The sequence below is a fragment of the Alnus glutinosa genome, chromosome 10 (genome assembly GCF_958979055.1).
Source record: "Alnus glutinosa chromosome 10, dhAlnGlut1.1, whole genome shotgun sequence".
NCBI lineage: Eukaryota > Viridiplantae > Streptophyta > Magnoliopsida > Fagales > Betulaceae > Alnus > Alnus glutinosa.
The window spans coordinates 21,446,442-21,459,988 of NC_084895.1; the positions used below are offsets into that span (position 1 = coordinate 21,446,442).

A 13,547-nucleotide genomic window follows, 5' to 3' on the forward strand; every position below is an offset into this window, starting at 1 on the left:
TAGCTAGGGATGGAACACTGTCCATATTGTGTACTAAAAGATTTTAAAGGCAAAAATGTATTAAAAAAACATCTATTTTTGTAAGTACGTAGGAAATATATCATTAAGAAAAAAATCTAAGCTTTATTTGTTTCAAAATGGTATTTCAAAAAAATTTCTTTAATAGTATTTATTAATATACAAATTGGGTTAGATAATCTTTTATTTTTGGCTAATTACTTATGAAGAACATTTTTGTAAAATATTTATAAACGATATTAAATTTAATTTCTTTAATATTATTTATGAATACACAAACTGTGTTACATATAATCTTTTATTTTTTGGCAAAGTATTTTATAAAGAACAAATGTTCAATAAGACAACAATATGGTTGTACACTCTCATCCCACTCCTATCCCACCTTTGCCTACTTGGACCAATAATATTGTTAAAAAAAATGGGTCCCACTATCTCTTACATTATTGGTCCAAGTAGACAAGAGTAGGATAGAAGTGGAATGAGAGTGTACAACCAAGCATTTCTCTCTCTTATTGAGAATAGTCTAACGTTTTCTTTTGCAAACTTAACGCACGTTATAGTCTTTAACGTTTTCTGTCGGTCAGTCGATCACCATCTCCCAAAACCATTTCGTTGTCACCTCGGCTTTCGTGTGGAGGAGGGAGACAGACTCTCACTCCATCTCCTCTTCTTCTTTTTCGTCCTCTCTCTCCTTTCCTTGTTCGTTTTCAGGTAACTTCACAACCACTGTGATGACTCCAAATTTCAGATAGACCATTTTCTTCTTCGCTTCTTCTTGTACAGAAAAATAACAAATAGAACTTCAAAATTGTACAGAAAAATCTTCTTTTCCCTTTTGCCTTTTGTAAGTAAATTCTACTGTAAAATCCTTAAAAACAGTCATAAAGAGGAAATATTTCCTCAATATTCCATTATTTATCAATTCATTGTACATCACATCTCTGAGATGGATAGCGAGAGCACCGAACACCTTGTGGAAGAGCTCCATCATCGGCCTCACAAATCAATCTCAGAGAAAGAGAGGGAGAGTGACTGTCCCGAAGATCTTGTGGAAGAGCTCCATTATCGGGAAGGAAGAGGAATTTCAAAGGGTGAGAAATTGCAGTCCTTAAAAAGAACAAACAGCCGGTAAAAAAAAAAAACCCACTGCCGTCAATTTCTTCCATCCCTTCCTATCCATTTCTTCCATTTTTCCCTCTCCCACGGAAACCTCCTCCCCCCAAGTTCAGCCTCCGCCACCGACAGCCAACCTGATCCGCCGACAGCACCACCGGAAAACAAGAGCGCCGCTACCGTCTACAACTGGCCCACATATCTGGATTTCCATTTTATTTAATCTGATAGTGTGGGCATCCCTTTTCATCCACGTCTAGAATAACCAGAAATCAAAGTAAAAGGGAAAAGGGATTAATAATCAAACCCAGATATTACAGTAGAATTTTTCAGTAGAATTTACTTATAAAAGTAAATTCTACTGTAAAATCCTTAAAATCCACGGAAAATGCTAGAGGTACTTACAAACTTTTACAAAGACAACTTTACAAACTGACTTGGCATGTGAGGTGGCTTTTTATTAATTAAAAAACTCATTTACACATTTTTTTTTTTGTTTAAAAACCACTTCAATTTCTCCCCCTTTCCCCCTCTCCGGCACTCTCTCTCTCTCCCCCCTCTCTCCGGCACTCTCTCTCACCGGTCGGCCGAATCTTTGACCGTATCCGGCTGGAAACCCACGCTCGGCCGACGTGGGTCTCGGCCAATCTGAGATCCGACCGGATCTCCTGCCGGATACCCATGCTCAGTGGGCGTGGGTTTGAGAGATCCGGCCGAATCTCACCCACGGTAGGCCGAATTTGGCGAGGTCGTCGGGGGTGGCCAGATCTCTGTGCCCGGCCGGAAACCCACGCTCAGACGGCATGGGTTTGAGAGATCCGGCCGGATCTCACCCACGCTAGGCGGATCTCAGATATGGCCGGATTTGGCGAGGTTGTCGGGGGTGGCTGGATCTCTGTTTTCGGGAGGATCTCTCCCGAGCTCCAGTCGCCGGCCGTCCATGGCCTTCAGGAATGGACCGTCGGCCGGATCTCTCTTTCCCTCGCCGGTGGTCGGGTCTGGTTGGAGTCTTTCCCAGTGAACCTGCCGGTTTTCTCTTTCTCTCGCCAGAAAACTCTGACGTCAAGTTTATAAAAGATGTTTTTTAAGTTTTTCAATTAAAAATACGCCATGTCACATTCCACGTCAGTTTGTAAAATTTTTTGTAAGCTTCTCTTTGTACATGTAGCAGCTCTCAAAATCCACAACTCGTGGGCATCTCTAACACGATGAATAATCAAACCCAGATACTGATGCAACGCCGTGAACCTGTAACCTGTGGGCATCACTAACACGATGCGCATCTCCAAATCGACTGAGTTTTCTCCCTTTCTCGTCTTCCGGTGGTGGTGTCAGCGGGTCAGGATGGCTGTCGGTGGCGGAGGCTGAACTGGGGGGAGGAGGTTTCCGTGGGAGAGGGAAAAACGGAAGAAATGGATGGGAAGGGACGGAAAAAATGGATGGAAGAAATTGACAGCAATGGTTTTTTTTTTTTTTTTTTAAAACGGTTGTTTGTTCTTTTTTAAGCACTGCAATTTCTGACCCTCATATCTTTTTAAAAGGATCTGAGCCATCAACTGCCTCCTCTCCATTTCACATTAAATGGAGAGGATCCGGATCCTACAAAGGAATTCATTGAGTAGGGGTAGCAATTCGTATTCGTATATTAGGTTAAAATCATGTTAAGTCATGGGTATAAGATAATATAGGTTGACCATCATCCGACCTATTTAATTAAATGTGTTAACCCCTAAATCTTAACCTTTTAATTTTGTATTGGGTTTGTGTCGAGTTTGTGGGTCACATAAAAAATTACCAGCCGTTATGTCACGTATTGGGTCCAGGTCGTGTCGATGCATAAGTATAAAACTGTATAGGTCAACTTTAACCCAATTGACCCATTTAATTAAACGGGTCAGGCATCTCAACCCTAACTTTTTGATTTCGTGTTAAGTTTGTTTAGGTTTTCGGGTCGTATCAAAAATTGCAAGTCCTATGAAAAAGTGAGGGTTAATTTTAGGACATGTGAAAGCCAATAAATTTGTCAAATGATAACAATAAATTTATTTGCTTCTGTATTCAATTCAATTCTTATATATTCTTAGTTGTTAGATCAATTCAGGAAGAAAAAAAAAATATTGGTGAATGTAGAGTTGATTGTTTTATACAATTTTGATCAAAGCGTGGGTAATATATATTACAGGAAAGGTAGAGCGTAGAAGAAGATCCTCTCCACTTCATTTATCCCGTTAGTGTATTTAGAAGCGGTAAAATAGTCCAAAAAATACATGTAATTTAACATAAAATTAAATAATATGAAAGAGAAGAAAGAGAGCATAAGTAGAGAAAGACATATGGACTACATCTTGTATATTGATCAACACATTAATTAAACTATATTACAAACAATAAAAGCATTAGCAACAATTTCTCTAAATTTCATTTCCTTCCCTACATGTAGGGAAAAATAAAAAATTCTTAAAAAAGTTTGAATCAAATTCTCTTGTTGTTCTCTAAATTAAGAAAACACTAAGGAACTAAAAGTTGTACCCTACATATAGGAAAACAAAAGTGGTTCCCTTAACATTATTTTAAGGGTTAAACATTTTATTGGTACCTGTGGTTAGGGAACTTTATTTTTTGTTGTATTACAGATGGTACACTGTGGTTTGGGAAAAGACGGAATTAGTACATCTGTTAATTTTTTCATCCAAAAATTAACGGTTGGACACATGTCAACTCTTGAGAATAGACATCTGTCATTATGTTAAAAAATGAAAAAACAAAAAATAAAAAAACTTTAAAAGTTAATAAAAATTTGAAAAATTGAAAACAATAAAACTTTTTTAAAAAATAATAAAAGTATTAAAAACTTTTAAAAAAAATTGGAAAAAAAAAAATAAAAGAGAAATGGGGTGGCTCCCCAAGGCCGGTTTGGGGGTGGTCGAACCACCCCCGTGGCCCATGGCGGTGGTTCGGCCACCGCCAAGGTCAGAACCACCTTATTTTATTTTATTTTTTTATTTGGCCTTTAGGGGTGGTCGAGCCACCTCCAAGGGCCAAACACCCCATTTTTTTTTTTTTTTTTTTTATTTTTTTTTCTCTTAGGCCCTGAACCACCCCAAACGGGCCATGGAGGTGGCTCTAACTAGCTTGGCCAAAATAGGGGGGGCCGACAACCCCCATGGTGGTGAAAGGAGTGGCTCAGCCACCCTTCTTCTTTTCTTTTCATTTTTATTATTTTCAATTTTTTAAAAAAGTTTTTAATACTTTTAATTTTTTTTTAAAAAGTTTTATTGTTTTCAATTTTTTATTAACTTTTAAAGTTTTTTTTTCTGTTTTTTTTTTTTAACATAATGACACGTGTCTACTTTCAGGAGTTGACACGTGTCCAACCGTTAGTTTTTGGATAAAAAAACTAACAGAGGTACCAATTTCATTTTTTCTCAAACTACATGTACTATTTGTGATACAAATGAAAGCACATAGGACAAAATAAAGTTTTCAAACCACATGTACCAACAAGATATTTAACTCTTATTGTAACCATTTATAATTGTAGTAGAAGTTGAATGGTTGTGTAGTTGTTACAAATATCAATACAACTATCCCATAATATTCATGCTTGGAGAGAAATATGTAGTTTTAAAATCTAACAAGCTGCTAGTGATTTAACAACTTCACACAACAGTTTACAATCTATGCTCCATTTGTTTCGACGTAAAATGGTTTCCGTCGTAAAATGATTTCAGGGAAGTCATTTTTCTGGAAAATATTTTTCGGCGAAAGTATTTTCCGGTGTTTGGCGCGTACGGAAAATCATAAATATTTTTAATATTTTTATTCAATCATATTAACCTATAAAAATTAATTTTTATTCAAAACATATAAATATTAATGTAAAATAATATAAAAAATTACCGAATACGTGATTCCGTCATTGTCAGACAGGATTCCGATCACTTTTACCGGATTCCGCCATTCCGACTGGAATCTGCCAGAACCGCCGGAATCGGGCCGTTCTGGCCAGATCCCGGCCAGTCGGCAGGGATTCGACCGTTCTGGCCAAATTCCGGCCAAATGGTCGGAATACGGTCGCCGGAATCTGGGCTGACCGGATTCCGTCGCTCGATTCCAGGGATAGTGATCGGATGCTATCGGATTTCAGTATTTGGCGATTTCGGTGATTGTCGACTGCTTGAAGTGAAGGTTGACTATGTCGTTTAATAGGGGTCGAATGCGTCTAGCGTCTTTGAAAAATGATTTACGCTTTTAAAAAGCGTAAATTATTTTCCGAAATTTACTAAGCATTTTTGGTCAAACAGAAATCATTTTCCGGTTGACTATTATTTTCGCCCCTACCAAACACCGGAAAATGCTGAAATCATTTTTCAGAAATCATTTTACGTCAAAACAAACGGAGCACTAGTTACAAATGATCACATCCAGCAATAAGATTGAGGGGGGTCTTTCTACATTACAGCTATCTAAACTTTTATCTGAAAAATAAATCGTTAGATTTCAGGATCTCTCTCCGTAGTCCATAATCGCGCGTTAGAACAGAATCAGCTAGTAAAGTGATGGTAATTAATGGCAGCAAAAGTGAACTTGAAGTAGACGAGCGTGGCCACGGCTGGATCGATAAAAAGGCCGCTCAATGAACTCGTCGGAGCCGTTATCAGTGTTCTTGTGGATCGGATGCGATTTCTTGTGCTGCATGCATGCATGCTACGGGTTGACGCAAATTTGCTTGTGTCGGTGGGTGTGTTGATCAGAAGGAAGCAATTGTGATCTAAACAGACTAGAAGTTGTAAAAGCTCCTCAGTGGGTTGACCAACAAAAGAACACTTGAAAAGAAATTAATATTAATTATTTAATAAATAGTTAAATTAGTTACCATTCAAAACAGAGTAGAAGTACGAGTTGTAAACAGACTATGAGACTAGACTAAAAGATAAACATATATAATCTGAATACACAAAAAGAATTCCCATTTTCCAACCGACTTGAGCCAGCCTTAACGTAGTTGAATTCGGAGACGCAAATTCTAGTTCTATTCGAACATGCATGAATTACCATGCTTATAATAGAACCCCCCCGCCGCATCAAACAATCACAACCAAAAAAGCTCCTTTCTGATAAATTTTTGCACATCGATCCTTGATCAGACGACACTTTGTTTTTATTCATCGATATGTCTCAGCTCGGCCATGTTCTCGCACTTTTCATCATCTTAGCGTCTTTCTCTTCCTCTTCCGGGAGTTACCAACATCAGGACCCTCTTTATCCTCCAGCATCAAAACGCGCCGTTCACAACAAGCTGAAGTTTGAGACCCAAAGTTTTGGTCTCACAACAAGGCCTATTCCATTTACTTCACCAAAGCTAGTTAATGTAGATGACTTTCGCGCTAAAGGTGATCATGAAGCAGATGATACAGAGGTACCTACCCAATTTTTATTTTTTTTTTCTTTTTTCTGCAGAATTTGGTTTTGAATTTTTTTTTTTTCGCACTTTTTGTCTACAGTCATTTAGCAAAGCTTGGAGGGAGGCTTGTGATTCTAAAAATAGTGTTCTTGTGGTACCTAGAAATAGGACCTATCTTCTTAAGCCAATTACATTCTCAGGCCCTTGCAAATCTAATTTCACATTGAAGGTGAGTTTACGTTCGATCTATTCATGCATTTATATATAGAACAGGGAGTTAGGGACATGAATATATATATATATATATATATATATATATATATATATATATATATATATATATATATATATATATTTGTGTGTGTTTTGAACAAGTTTTTGTGTTTCTTTTATATATATTAGGTCTATGGAACAATCCAAGCTTCTCGTCGTAGATCAGATTATCAAAAACATAGACAACATTGGCTTCTCTTCGAAAATATTCAAAATTTTACAGTTGAAGGTGGGGGCATCATCAATGGCAATGGGAGGAAATGGTGGGAAAACTCATGCAAAGTCAACAAAACACTTGTATGTAATTCGACTCAATTCCTTCATTTCATTTTCATCAACTTTCTTTCTTTTAACACAACTTGAACTAATTAATCACTACTATGTATATATTGTTATTTTTCTCTTTTGCAGCCTTGCATGCACGCACCAACTGTAAGGCATTCTTAACCCCTCTCTCTCTCTAGGCGTTTTAATTCATTTTCATTATTTCTTGAATGATGACTAAATTCATCTGATCATTTCTTTTTATCAATCTGTGATTCACCCCACTTTTTAAAAATTGTTTATAGGCCATGACTTTCTTCAATTGCAACAATTTGAGAGTAGCAAACCTGTGGATAAAAAACGCACAGCAAATGCATCTCACGTTTCAGAAATGTGTAAACGTAAAAGCTTCAAATCTCGTGGTAACTGCACCATGGCATAGCCCCAATACTGATGGAATTCATGTCACAGAAACACAGAACATTCAAATACATAACTGTGTTATAAGGACAGGTATAAGATGCAAAAAAGGAAAAAAAAAAAAAATCAAGTAACTTATTGGAGATCTCATGTGCAAAAATAAAATATCAAGATTGCAAGATCGATTAGGAAACTAATGAGATTTTTTGTTTTGTTTATTTTAGGTGATGATTGTATATCAATAGTAAGTGGGTCAGAAAACGTTGAAGCCACAGATATTACTTGTGGACCAGGCCATGGAATCAGGTTTGAAACTCAACTTGCTTTGCATCTAGTTAATTAATGTTTCAACTCAAGCAATTCTACTGGCCAGCATGATGCATAGATATTATGTTGCTGGCTTTTGTTGTACAAATTAATTTTAATTACTTATTTGGATTTTTTTTTTTTTTTTTCAGCATTGGAAGCTTAGGTGCTGGCAATTCAAATGATTATGTTTCCAATGTGATAGTCAATAGAGCGTTACTTTCAGGAACAACAAATGGATTGAGAATAAAAACTTGGCAGGTAAGAATTGGTTTTCAAGAAATATTATATTTCTTTGGCATTCTACCTTTTACTACAACTTCTTGCGTACAAATTCACACCTAAGATATATGTGTTATTCATATGTAGGGAGGCTCGGGGCATGCAAGAAATATAACATTTCAAAATGTTGAAATGCACAACGTCAAAAATCCTATAATTATAAATCAATACTACTGTGATAAAAAAGGATCGCCATGCTCGGAACAGGTAATATCCCAAATTTAATTGTTTAATGGTTAAGATGACAGTCCATGTTGATGACTATTACTCATCCATGTGAGCTATCGCATCGATTTGTATTAAAAGTTAACTATAATACCCCTAACAACACTTGTACCCCTACACCTACAATTGCCACTTACAATCACAAATTAACACGATGATAACAATCATTTTAATCTAATGGCAGGCATCAGCTGTGAAGGTAAGCAATGTTGTTTACAAAAACATCACAGGTATCAGTGCATCCGAAGAAGCGATAAATTTCAAGTGCAGCAGAAGTGTTCCTTGTCAAGAGATTTGGTTGGAAGATGTTAATCTAGTCCGCCAAGAAGATGCTAGTGTCAAAGCCTCTTGTGAGAATGTTAGATTAACAAACCAAGGGAAGGTTTCTCCACAATGCTTAGAATAACTGAGAAGAAAAAGGCAAAATGCATTCTTTGATGCTAGCTGTAAATATCATTGATTTAGCATTATAGTCGTAGATTTAGTCTAATTTCATGTTTTGTAATTTAATCTCAAATTCAAGTGTCTCATTGTAATAAGGGATTTGCTTGTACTATATGTTTATCAATGTTCAATTGTTCATCATTCAATAATAAGACATTTGCTTTTAACCATATGTTTATTAGCATTCAGAGTGTGCTTTTGTGCGAACCATTTTCCCTGTTTTTCTTATACCCATCCTGGCCCCTAGTGCTGCATCACCAGACCGAAAGGGAGAGGAAATCAGCAAAACAAATATTGAAATAACATACTTCTTCAAAACGGATATTAGAACATGCCAATTAAGACCTTTGAAACGATAGCTTTTGCTGGCTCTTCTTGACATGAAATGCTTCAAGAACTTACTCTTTTTTCTTTTTCTTTCTTCTTTCTTTATTTTCTTCTTCTTCTTCTTCTTCTTCTTCTTTTAATGAATCAGAACCATTTGAAACCAACAAATTTGGCCAAATTTACAGTACTTCTGCATAAACATCAGAAACCCAGGCTACGAAACAAACTTCAAAAGACATCTTATCCCAAAGACTCCTAGCTAGAATCATGTTCTTGAGTCTTGACATACATATATATACCAGAAACTGTGGCAGTTCATCGATTAAAAAGATGGGATTAATGGTTTCATCTACTTCAATTTTTCAATGTGAAAGAACAAAAGCACTCCAACTTCTTTTTTTTTTTCGAATGAATGAATGAAGTTTTTTATAACACCAAAGCAAAGACAAAGTAGGGTAGTCGGCTGATATAACTTTTTGATTACGAAAACAAAAAGACTCCCTTTTTGATTGAGATAGAATTTCATTCAAGAAAAAAGAAAAGGTTTTGGTTGCCAACATTTTGGACCTGAAATTTGTTTGTTTGAGGAGGTGAGTGTTTCCTAAGTATAGGATTTCCAATGAACAAAATGTTCATTGTTCTTACCAAACTGATCGAGAAGTACTCTTAGTATTGCTGCTCATTATCACTCCCAAAGAATGCAAACAGTTTTATGTAGAAAATTCATTAGTTTTAATATGCAAATTCAAACTTAGCACTTAGCACTTAATATATATGCATATTCAAATTTTGTTCAAACCAAAAGTCACTTCACTTGCATACAAATATAAGTGTTTAATCATTGACTAACATTTTGAATTAAACTTCAAAATAAGAAAGCTTTTAAAGTGTGAAAAAAATGACGGCTAGGAAATGCATTTAAAAACTTTCATTGGTGACGATGGAATTGCATGTCCTTATTCTTCTTGATGCATGTGCAAGCTAATGACCTTGTCCCAATTACATTTTGCCCATCTTCAGTTAGCCTATTTAAAGGGGGATTGAATATGCATTAGAGCCCACACTCTTGGTCTCTTAATTACAGGCCAGCTCGATAAATTTTTAAGCTTAAGACGACAAGTTTAAGTGAGTCTATTTTCTTATATTTAAATATTAATTAAATTAAATTTATTTTAATATTTATATATATTTTTTTAATATGTCAATTATAGCACTTTCTTCTATTTGTAAAATGTATTTATAAACTTTTTTATTTTATTTTATTTTATAACATATTAGATATAGAATATATGACTCGTCACTTGATTTAAAGAAAAATAGAAATAAGTTATATAACGATTAATTTGTAATAGAACATAATGTTGAAAAAATTGTTGGACGACATTGAATACTCATCGTGGGTGTAATTTTATCTATTATACACAACGCAAACAATGAGAATTTATGCACTTTGAAGACTTTCATATTTTTCTAAACATTTTTTTTTTTTGAACAAGGAAATAATCTTCATTATAATCTGAGACCCAAAAGGCCAAAAACTGTAATTAGGGGTACAAAGACTCATAAAAACAAAGTACATGACTAGTTCCTGACTTAGAGAACAGTTGCCTTAGTAGGACACAGAAAAACACATCTATTTTACAATAAGTTCCATTATGAGAAGATAAGAGAGCATGATTTGATCTAAAAACTAGATCTAAAGTCTACCATGGCAAGCTGGAGATATTAAACAACAAAACACAATCTAAAGAAGCCAAAAACGTAAACTCAATAACATTGGCCGACATAAAGCGTAGGGAGTCGCCGGTAGATCTGTATAAGGCTTCTTCTAAATGAAAAAAACCTGCTTTGGAATAAGCTTATCCACGTACTGGATTAAAACCCCACCAAAACCTGCTCAAGAATAAGCCTATCCAATATTGATGGAATAGAAGTAACCCAATTGTGCACCCAAATATCAGTCTTCTTCTTCATCAAAACATTGTTGACGCCATGGAAAAAAATACTGTAGGTTTTGCAACCCATCATCATTCATTCATCCTCAAACGTTGCCGACGACCCCTGAAATAGTACAGAAAGTGCAGATTTGAGAGAGAAAACCCATCTACATCATCCACGCTCCCCTCACCAGTCTGACCCTCGCCAGAAACAAAAAACCGATCTTTGTTCCTAACTTTGAACATTTGAACTAAAGAGCGAAACCCACCAACTCCAAATCCTCAAAAGGATTAGAGGAAAACACCTTTACCTCTTGGGTTTGCAAAGAGCCATATAGAGGGAAGAAATCCAACAGCCCACAGCTCAGTACCGGGCCGAAAACAAAATCATAAACAAAAAGCAAGTAAACAAGACGGAAAAAACAAAGAGTAGGAGGTCGGAGGCAATGCCTCCCTCCCCCTCAACCAAGATCTGGAGAGAAACCCAACGGCTAGGGTTTTCTCTTCATGACCATTTATTTCATTTTTTTTTTTCAATTCAAATAAACGTTAGAAAAAAAATTGCACGTTGGACTAATTTCATGAATGTAAAAATGGAACTTTTAAATAAAGTAAATAAGTAGGATTTTTCAAGAATTTATTGAATTTTTTGAAACTTTCAATTTGTAATTACTTTTACCATGATTGAGTGCTTTAATTAGAGTCTTAAAATTTGTTTTGGAAATAACATTTATTTTACAATTATTAAGTGGGGGCCTAAATTAAAAAGTATTTTATTAACTTTTTACCATATTAGAGCCTTAAAATATTTTTTGAGCCTTAATTTTTTTAAAAAATATATATATTTATTGTATAATTATTAATTGGGGCTTTAAGCGACCACCTAAATCGTCTAAGGCTCGAGCCACCCATGCTTAATTAGAAACTTAGGAGAAGGTTTAAAGGTCACAAAAACCCTAGCCTACACGTTTTTAAGAGAACAGAGCAAGAGAATCAAATCAACCTCCTCTCTAGTGGCCGTAGCCGACTTTAGCATTAATGTGAGTATGCTTCTCTTGCATTTTTTTTTTTGGCATAATCTAGTGCCATGTTTTCTTGGTGCTATTCTTGAGATTTTTCAACTGTATCTTTGATGTATAATCCCCACATATATATGGGCATAAGGATAATTAGGTATAGGTTAGCAAATACATCCCTTGTAAAATTTTCTTTCAGGTTTATGTTGTTGGTGAATTTTTTTTTTTTTTTTTGAACAAATATAGCTAAATTAAAGGGTATGTCAAATGCTTCCATTGTGTTTGCACTAATTAACAGGAAGGTCCCACTAATTAAAAGGGAATAATTAAGGTAAATTGCTCAACTTAAAAGGAAAGTAGTCGTAATTTAAGCTCTATCTGGTTTCGACGAAATTAAACATATATTTTCTACAAAAAAAAAAAAAAAAACTACAGATTTTCTAATGTTTGACTATCACTTTGAAAAATGTTTTCAGTAAAACATTTGTCACTGTTTGGTTTACATTGAAAATATAAAATCATTTTCAAGTAAAGCATGGCTGAAATAATCTCAAAGTCTCCTTCTCAAAATCATAAATTTTGTTTCAGGTCAATAAATATATATACCAAAACCTCACCCATGGAATCAAGATTCTGCTTGTCAAATCTTTTTAATACATAACAGTTTATCACATAAGTGGAATAGACCATCGATCATTAGCTTTGTGCCCTTCATAAATAGTTTCCACCATAAAAAAAAAAAAAAATGGGGTGTGTTTTAAATTTCACAACAAAATTAATTAGGTCGTCTACAATTATTTGTACAAATCGTAAACAATTCGGATAAATGATTGTGAAAGATCACTTGTGAAATCTATCTGACTAAATAAAAATTGAGCTGTCCAATCGTTTATTCGATCAGGTGAATTTTATAAGTGATCTTTTATAATCAGTGGCAGAGGGAGAGGGGGCTGGCAGAGACCATGGACCCCCAATTTCTTAAAAAAAAAAATAAAATTTATAAGGTTAAAAAAAGAAAATTTCTAAAAAAAATTAAAAATATATAGTAAAAAATAAAAATTTAGCTTACTAGCTTCTATCAAAAATTTGTTTTGACTATTAGCCCCTACCCATAAAAGCTCCTGATTCCGTCTCAACTCACAATCACCTGCCTAAATAATCTAAATAGTTAAACTTCAATAGAAAATGATGGAAGATCTTACTAAAAAGAAAGTAATTTGCCAAGAAAAGTGATTTCTTTAAATTTACGTTAGTATATCTAAAGAAATATTCTCCAATACTAATCAAGTAATTGATTGCCACCTGACACTTTAAGGACCATGCTAGAGTTTTTGACAGATCCGATCATTCGGATAAGATTAATTATCTCTTTCCCTATTATTAAGGATATCAGGGATTTTTTTTTTTTTTTTTTTTTTTTTTTAGTGGACTCATCTAGTTGTTTAAAGTAGGAGTCTTGTCATCTAATAAACATCTTATCAATATCACATGTTCCAGTAATTTCTACTACTTATT

At 34.9% G+C, this 13,547-nt stretch overlaps 1 protein-coding gene across 1 annotated transcript; it reads left to right on the plus strand.

Moving 5' to 3' along the window:
* Positions 1–967: 967 nt before the first annotated feature.
* LOC133879197 (polygalacturonase-like) lies at positions 968–8,714 on the plus strand. The gene is made up of 11 exons (XM_062317733.1): positions 968–1,112; positions 4,077–4,112; positions 6,483–6,553; positions 6,639–6,767; positions 6,941–7,108; positions 7,223–7,243; positions 7,381–7,588; positions 7,720–7,801; positions 7,954–8,062; positions 8,171–8,290; positions 8,493–8,714. Exons 1-11 carry the CDS (start codon positions 968–970, stop codon positions 8,712–8,714), a joined length of 1,311 nt encoding a protein of 436 aa, XP_062173717.1.
* Positions 8,715–13,547: the final 4,833 nt, after the last annotated feature.

Coding starts and splice junctions, on each gene's coding strand:
- LOC133879197 (XM_062317733.1), top strand. CDS start 968: ATGGATAGCGAGAGCACCGAACACCTTGTGGAAGAGCTCCATCATCGG. Junction 4,113..6,482: donor CCACCGCCAAGGTCAGAACC/ACCTTATTTTAT, acceptor GGCCTATTCCAT/TTACTTCACCAAAGCTAGTT. Junction 8,063..8,170: donor TGAGAATAAAAACTTGGCAG/GTAAGAATTGGT, acceptor ATTCATATGTAG/GGAGGCTCGGGGCATGCAAG.